General features: G+C 36.9%; 1 protein-coding gene across 3 annotated transcripts in view; it reads right to left on the bottom strand.

The window, feature by feature from the left end:
- Positions 1-8,586, bottom strand: part of LOC107101533 (mitogen-activated protein kinase 8) — a 37,559-nt gene that overhangs the window by 21,646 nt on the left and 7,327 nt on the right. For all 3 annotated transcript variants that reach the window (XM_015400482.1, XM_015400481.1, XM_015400483.1), the window contains exons 2-3: positions 1,519-1,699; positions 540-669 (exon numbers count right to left, since the gene is read on the bottom strand). In XM_015400482.1, the coding sequence (XP_015255968.1) occupies positions 540-669; positions 1,519-1,640 (252 nt within the window). In that variant the 5' untranslated portion in view covers positions 1,641-1,699. The remainder of the gene's footprint in view (positions 1-539; positions 670-1,518; positions 1,700-8,586) is intronic.

Here is an 8,586-nt window from a genome sequence, read left to right as displayed (position 1 = left end):
GGTATAAATAATGATCCACTGATTATTCCTTGCTAACCGGACTTTTCCTTTAATCAAAAAGTTTTGAAAACAACTTTGCCGATTTCTTATATCACATTGTTTTTATATATTTTTATTTGCCTTTATTTTATTTTGACAAACTCTTTCTTTACATTTTTATACAGATTCTAGTTTAGTTTGGCATTCTTTTCACTTCCAGCCAATATAAAGGCTCCCTTTTGACCAATAAAATGTTGTTGCTAACGGCGATGCAGACCAAGGGAAGTGCATCATTGCTTCTCATTCTACAGGAAAGCTGAAGGTTATCTGCATTTGCAAATTAAAAGAAAATATCATTTGTAAAATGTGAGAAAACAAAAAGTTACTATTATAGCCTTTTCTGTTGAGTAATCTGTTTTTTCAATTTCCATTTACAAAACTTGTTCTTTGCTTGAAACAATAATGGGACAAAGTTCACTCCATAGCTTCAGTCTGTATCTGGTGGATTATATTCTGGTAATCAGAGACATCAGTGTGGACGGTAGGAGCAGAGCCCTTACGTTCTTGTGGTTGACACATTTCATCAGCACCAGTTCTCTGTAGGCGCGTTTGGCATGGGTCTGATTCTGAAAGGGCCGGCTCAGCTTCTTGATGGCCACGTTCTTCTCCAAGTTATGGTCGTACGCCGAGCTGATGGGAAAAACACGACAAAGGAAGGAAAGCGCAGTTAAAACATTGTTTTAACGTCTGAGGAACTCATCTTTTAGTTTACCTGCTGGTTCACATTTTCTTTATATGGTTGACCAATACATGGTCTCCATACCAGTGCATAGAAAATTATAACTGCTGCCAATATTAGCCAAGTAGGTAAAATAGGGAAGAAACTATTAATTGCTTTATTGTGATTAGGACTGAAACAATTAATTATTTATTTATTTGTTTATTTATTGATTGATTACTGACTGGCTGGTGGATAGTGTCTGTCGTGCGTTTCTTTGGCTGAGAGAGACTTAGAGTTATTGTATTTCTATTTTAATTGTAAAAAAAAATTATTATTTTTTTTTTTTTATGATAAAAAAACGTTTCGTCCATCAATCTGCTCTATCCAGAATTCCTCAAGTCGAAAGGTTTTAGTTTCACCTTGTTTAATTTCGTAAAAATAAAAAACTCTTCTTTAAGGAACCTTTGGATATCTGATTATTAAACAAATTAATAATCTGCAGATTAATCAATTTGTAAAATCCTTTTTTTTTCGGGGTGGAAGGAAGGAAGGCTGTGCTATGCATCATAAGTATACAAAAAGGAAAAATTCTCAGGAAAAATCCATCCAGTTTCAGAGAATTCAAGACCAGATGCAAAAAAACATTGAAAACAAAACGAACTCTGATCCACACAAATGGAGAAGCTAAAGTTTTATATAAAAAAAAAACAAAAAAAAAGAATATCAGAGTCAGGCTAGCAGAGCTACTCCAACATGCAGCCACCTTAAGCATCACAAAAAAAGTGACTTTTCATCGACATCAAACGCCCCAAACTTACCAGACGATTCCTTGCGCTCCAGATCCAATGGGTCTGAGGTTCTGGTAGCGCTTCAAGACCGTAAAAGTTGAATCCCCCACATCTATGCTGTAATACTCCTTTTCACGCTTGTTCCGGTTCATGATGACACCTTGGTCAAACGCTGCGCCTTGGCATGCAAGAAGAGCAGGCCTCTTGAGATCTGCAGCGGGGGGAGGCATACAGTTAAGGTTATTAAAAAGAAAACTTTTACAGGTAACATTATCTGCTGTTTGAGGAATTACCCGCCCCCTTATTTAGAGTACTCCAATGATTATTTAACATACAACTGCAAGAATCTTTGATCATCACTTTCTAGTGGTTAAAAATAAAAAGTTATGACTTTTCTCTCCATCAACCAGTCACTAAAGTAGAGCACCGACCGGCTGATTCACCAGGTAACATCGGTTTGTTAGACTCTTTTCTCCATAAAGGTGAGGTTGCCAAACCCAAGGCCTATTAATTGTGTTTTCAATATAATCCTGATTTAAAAACTTCCAACTGTCAGAGGCTCTTAATAATTTGTTACGTTACATTTTAATGAGAGGAAGACATAATTTCTCCCTCCACGCCTTCAGGTGGCGGTAATGGGTTTTAAGTGGGTTTGTCGTCACAATGAAGTGAATAAAGAGAGGCAGATCTATGCACGTAGGCTAGAAGTATGCACTTTTTCACTCCAAGTCGGTTCTTTTACAACATTTGGTGAAATAAAAAGACAAAAAGCACAACTATACATTTCAACATTCCGCCCAGTAGCAAGTCAAAAAATATATTTTGCACTGCTTGTTTAGTATCTAAGCGTTAGTCTTGATATAAAAACCAAAAAGGCATCCAGTAGATGCTAACATGTCATAGCTATTATAATCAATGGTCGTTTCTCAATCTGTGTCCTTGTGCGTTCTTGTGTCCTCGTGAAATTTCATCAGCCTCAGCCCTAGTACTTTTCCAATTCACAAGAACAAGAAGACAGAGAACGGACAAAGTCCCCAGACGTTGTTCTGGCCCCTCCCTGTTTACCCAGCATGCATCAGAGCAGACTTGTCCGTTCTCCGGACTGACATCTGTCCCAGCATGCACTGCGGCAGCAGCAGCTTCCAGGTAAGTTTTAAGATCATTTGAGGCGAGAACATAGCATAGCCGTGAGTGAAGTCCAGCTGGCTCTGATGGCGAGTTTTTAGTTTTTATTTGGCATAATATTCATTTGATTTAAAGAACATGCTTGGTGAGACTCTGTACTCACGTTTCTGTGAACTGAGAAACGGCCTATATGTTCCATATTTCATTAGTTGGTATAACTTATGCTTTATTTTTCAATATAAGCAGTCAGAACGTGTGATTTTTCGTATTCACACCATGGAACAAGGTTATCTTTTTCTCAAGCTAACCTTGCCATGGATTTTTATCCCACCAAATGTCCAGAATAAAGAGCAAGTTTCAAACCTTCAGTTTGATTTAAGAATTATCTGCCTTCAGTGACACGAGCATAATGGGCATTTTGAACAATTATGGGAAGAACTTTTATTATTTCAGTCCATTTTGGGTCGCTTTGCTCTTCCCTGCTGCTCTCCACTATCACGTAATTAATATTTATATAAAGCATGCACGGCCGTACAGATCACTATCATTTCTATATTCCTCAGAATGTAAGAGAACCATGTGACAATAAAGAAAACTGAGCATCTCCAAACGTTACCTAAACATCTCCTCTGGTCCCCTCCTCTTGTCGTAAATTTTTTTTTACTACACTCATCTGAAAATGGAACCAGAAATTAATTTCAACTGACCAACCACGTCTTGCTGTTCAAAACAAATATGAAACTTTACCCATTGGGGTAAAAGGTACATTAATTAACAACTTTACTATTGTTAAAATCAAACACGCATTAACATTAGGGTGATTTATACAGGCTTGAACTAAAATATAAATCAACTTATCAGGTAATCCAGAGCTATTTCTACAGTTATGCTGCTATAGGCATAGGCTGCTGGAGGACATAGGGGCCACTTTCCCTCACTCTGCTTCATTCTACAATTCTCTAGCTTTCCTTAGAGCAGCAGACCACTATAGCAGCTTCACAGGCAGTAAGAAGCTGACAGTGTTGATTTTTTAAAATGAAGTATATTTTCCAGGAGTAAACTGAACATGAAATATGTAAACACACCCAGTGCTCCTACAACTCCATTCCCACTTTATTAGATTTATTAATCAATTATTGGGAACACTGTTATAATGTGTTATAATTCCATTTACTACTTGTGTGATGTTTTGGGTTTTGTTGACTCTGAAGCAAAAGAAACACGGAAAACCACAAAGTATACAAAAACCTGTTCTACAAGCAGAGTCCCGGCTCCTGCTGTGTGAAAGGTATGTGGTTCCAGGTTCTGGGTCAGTATCTAAGAAACCCAAACATCATTAAAAACAGGTTATTGTAAGACAGTAAACAGAACAGAAGATCCTTTTAATTGCAAAGTAAACCTACTAAATCTAAGAACTTTAAAGCTCAATTAACTTTTCTTTGCCTCTTCATTTTGTTTATGCAGTTATTTGAGAAGCCTCACTAATCTGTTATCAATTAAAAAAAGTGCCCCAAGTTTTTATTAATATATTATATTTGCTTCTCAGCCTTATTCTTAAAAACATTCTTGCACAGAGCTGGACTGAACCCACTGTGAGCTGAGAAGGGATCATGTTTTCCAAATGCATTCATATAAAAAGCCAATATGAGGAGGAAGACACAGACAGAGAACAAGCATAGCTTTAGCTTTTGTTTCAAAAGAAAGCAAAACCTCCTGCTTACTGTTTTCAGCTGACTAATTGCTGAGCTAATGCTAAATAGCATCCACTGTTTTGATACGACCTGTTGACAATTGTCCTTACAGACTTATTGATACGATTCAGCAGACAGCTTCTATCAACAGGCCTATATTGGAGTTTTAGATACAAGCTGCTATATTCTGACACTAGCTAGCTTTTTTGGCTAATATCTAAACAATTTTCTGACGTCAAAACTGGACTGGAACATCCCTACGTCGGTTATAAACATTTCACTGGAAATTCAGGTAACCGCGTTAGGAAAAAGATAACATGTTTTTTTCAAATTTAGTTTACAACAAAATGAATTTCAGCTGCTTTTTCTTAGGTGTCCGTGAAACAGAAAGCTATCAAGTGAGAGCGTGCAAAACTGGTCACATGACACGGACAGACAGGAAGCAGCATCAGACGATAAAGGAACAATGAACCATATCTTTTAATTTTTAATGGAAGATTTCTTGTTGCGTTTTACTGCTGGTGTAAAGGTGTTTTTTTCCCCCCAGGATGAAAATCAGTGTCAGCAGATCAGACCTTTGAGAAAACGAATAAATCGATACTGAAAGTCTGAACCATGAAGTCCTGTAATCTGTTGCAGTATCAGTTAAACCAGAAATTTGAGGGGAAACAAACAAAGCTTCATGCTTCCAGTTTTAGTTTTAAAAGAGAAATAATTCAGCCAAAGAACATGTCAAACAAGCAGAGTTTTAAGGGTTTAATCTTTTGAGGCCTCAGCTAGATCCCATCTCTTCTTTGGAAATTTAACTACTCCTTGCAGAGAATTGTTGGAAAAATAATCAATCCTACATGTGCAAATGCAAGCCTCATCCTATTGGCTCAATTAAAGTGTTCACTCACCGGCAAAAAGTACTAAATTCAAAGGACAGAAAATCAACCCGGCCAAGCATGCAATCCAAAAGAGATCCGCATCAATTATAGAGATTACTGCGCCTCTGAAACCATGGTATGATATAACCCTGAAGAGCTGCACATGCAGTCTACATGAAACCTAAACGCTGCAGCAGGGATCCGGGCAGCGGCAGAGAGGAAGCAGGAAGCAGGGATGACAAATCATTAGCAGGATTTGGAGCGTTGAACTGAAAACGTATAGGCATGCAGTGGAGTCTAACCCCACCCCTTCCCTTTTAACATCAGTTAGCCTACAGAAGGCTTTTCCTTTTCTCCCAGCCCTCTATTCATAGGTGCCCACTTCTTTAGTTGTTTTTCCTCTTTCTTGTGGAGCATGGACCCGTTCATCTGAACCCCTGCCAACCCTGGGAGCAGCTCAGACAGGAAGTGAGCAGGAAAAAAGCTCCAAAACCATTAAAATTAGACAACTTTTACTCATTTAATTCAACTAAACAATATTTTCATTATCCTAAAGGGAAATTAAGGTTAATGCTGCTGTAGCTACGTTTGTTGTAGATAGCTTTAACGTTGAAGAAGTCTTTGAAGACTGTTGTTCCACATCGAAAATTAATTTTCTCAGTCCTAACTAGTCCAACACAAAGATTACTGCAAATGATGGCAGCATAAGCAGCCAAGAGGTCCATAGTAGCTCTGTAGGAGATGCAGAGAGCCACAGCTCAGGTGGAAAAAAAAAATCCATTTGGCCTTGATTGGAGAGAGGGAAAAAGATGAGCTTTAACCCTTTATATGCCACTCAGTGAAATACTTTTATAATCAGCATTTCAAGCCAATAGTGTTCTTAGAATCCTGGACAAGACTTTATTACCTTTGTAACATTAAAAAATATGGATATTTTGATGGCAAAAATGATTATCAATGTAATAACAAGAAACGCCAACTTGCCCGAATATGTTAATAAAAAAAGTGATTCTATAAGAAATAAATGAAAAACACTACACAACATAACCTTAGATTAGAGGTCACAGATTAGCGGACCAGGGTCCGGATCCTGACCCAAACTGATTAAAAACATTTATAAATTACTGCATGTTGTCTGACAACAGTGTCTAACTTCACTTGCGTCGCTTCTCCTGTTAATACGGTAAAGCCCTCCGGAGAGTCCGGAACCAGGCTGAATATAATTCAAATTAGCCAATAAGCTGTCAGTCTGGGTTGCTGCTGCTGCTACTTTAAAAAAAAAAAGAAAAAAAAAAAAGATTTTATTATTATTATTATTTATTTTTATTTATTTTTTTAGCATTGTCCTGTCTGGTGATGTGGGAATAAGAATAATTGTCTTGATGCTAATAAGAGCCTAACAGATTTTGCTTTCACAAGTGGAGCAGTACGGCTATCACCATAGTGTTCCGCTTGATTTATGCATATAAACAGCTTTATTATAATTATGCAGAGATTATTACAGATTATATGGACGTTACAATTAGGGTTGTCAAAAGTATCGATACTCAAAAAAGTATTGATACTGAAACGTTGTATCCGGATACAATACTCAATTTCAAAAGTATCGATACAGCCATCTAAAGTGCAGAATAGTGGAAAATGCACTTTCTGACCACTGTGATTGAATAATTCTGTGCATTTTTCAGTTTCAGACTGAAAAACATCTGCAAAGCATAGCCAAGTATGTTTTTTTATCAAGCTTGCTTAATATTGTGCACAGCAAACAACCTCAAAATATTATTCTTATTGTTTTTTTATTTATTTATTGTATTTTTTTTTAGTAATGAAAATATTTCTGTTGAATTTTGAAGTCTTTGTTTTTATTCTTGTGGTATCGAAAAGGGTATCGAGTATCGAATATTTTACTTCGTATCTGTATCGAGTTGAAAAGTTTAGTATCGTGACAACACTAGTTACAATGTTAGAACAGGAAAGGAAAAACAGAAAAAAAGGAGAAAAGATGAAGGAAAGAGGAGCTGAAACCCAGGTTTAAAGCCTTGCAGGGCAGCCTAAAGCCCACTGCTTTCATTAAGACAGAAAAAAGAAGGGGGAAAAAAGGTGAGTCAGGAAATTGTCTATATACCAAACTGAAAGATTGATGTTCTCAACTTCAAAACCATTTTGGTTTTTAAATTGGAATTTTTTTCATTTTTTCTTTTAAAATTTCATTTTTTACCTTGGTTGCTTAAAACCTTATTTTTTTTTCGTTTTTCGTTTTTTTTTAAGTTACTGTTTTTAGTTAAAATTTTTTCGGGCCTTTTCTTGTTTGTTGTTTTTTTTTTTTTTGCCCGGCTGATTTTTGATTGGTTACCCCTGCCTTAGATGCAGAAGATGCTCTGGCCTGATGAGAACAAACTGAACTACTTAACCTGCAACCAAAATCTAAGAAAACAGCTAAATTACACTCAAAAACCCTTTTATGATTAAGACTGTTTTTCAAATGTTCATTTCTGGATTGTGTGTTTTCTTTTTTTACCAATTTTCCATGTATAAAACATGACTTGATGTCTTTGCCTTCATGTTTGCTGATCAGGCTAAATGCCTCGGGTAACATTATGCTTCATTACGTCACCGTTTAAACTATCCTGCATTTCTCTGAGCTTTTTTTAGGCGTTCTTGCATTTGCTCATCAGTGGGGCGATGTTGTTGTTGCCGTCAGCCTTAGATTATTTATCAAACCTTACATGTATGTTAAACTTAAGTTAAAACCTCACCGATTTTTTAAGATGACACATGAAGAAGAGGAAGGGTTGAAAACGGTTTGATGCTTTTCATTTCCTCCTCCTCCTGTCCTGCCATATTCACTTCGTCTCAGAGCAGAAATGCATCTAAGCGTCCTGAGGCAGAGTAGAAGAATGTGTTCACATCGCTAAAGAGCCAGAGCACAGTCATCTTACCCTACAGAATGAGGCTAACCGCCGGGGTTTATCTTAAAAAAAACAAAAACACACTGATAGGAATTCAAAAGCTGTAGAAACAATCTTTGCCCGTTCTTATCCGAGACACGTTGCATAGATTTTTGTAGTTTAACAGGCGTAAAATCACGTCTCTTTTTGGTCATTTAGATGGAAAAAAAAAACACTGATTTACTAACTGCTAAAAGAAAAAACTGATTCATGAGGTTCATATAAATCTCTACTCCTTAACCCTGTTAAGGTCAGCAAGGAATAATCAATCGATCATTGTTTATAGCTAAAACTAATCCGTTTGCAGTGATTTAATGAATTTCGCATTAATCAGTAAAAAAAAAAGTAAAATAATTTTCAATGGGAGTCTGGGAGCGGCCATTTTTTCCCCAAATATAGTAGCCCCCCCCTCCTGCCATCTTCCAGCAGTGACGTCACAGCGCGGTAAGCCTAGCGCCATTCTCC

The sequence above is a fragment of the Cyprinodon variegatus genome, unplaced genomic scaffold, assembly GCF_000732505.1.
Source record: "Cyprinodon variegatus isolate N-32 unplaced genomic scaffold, C_variegatus-1.0 Scaffold1110, whole genome shotgun sequence".
NCBI classification, from domain to species: domain Eukaryota; kingdom Metazoa; phylum Chordata; class Actinopteri; order Cyprinodontiformes; family Cyprinodontidae; genus Cyprinodon; species Cyprinodon variegatus.
This window is presented reverse-complemented; position numbering and strand designations above follow the sequence as displayed.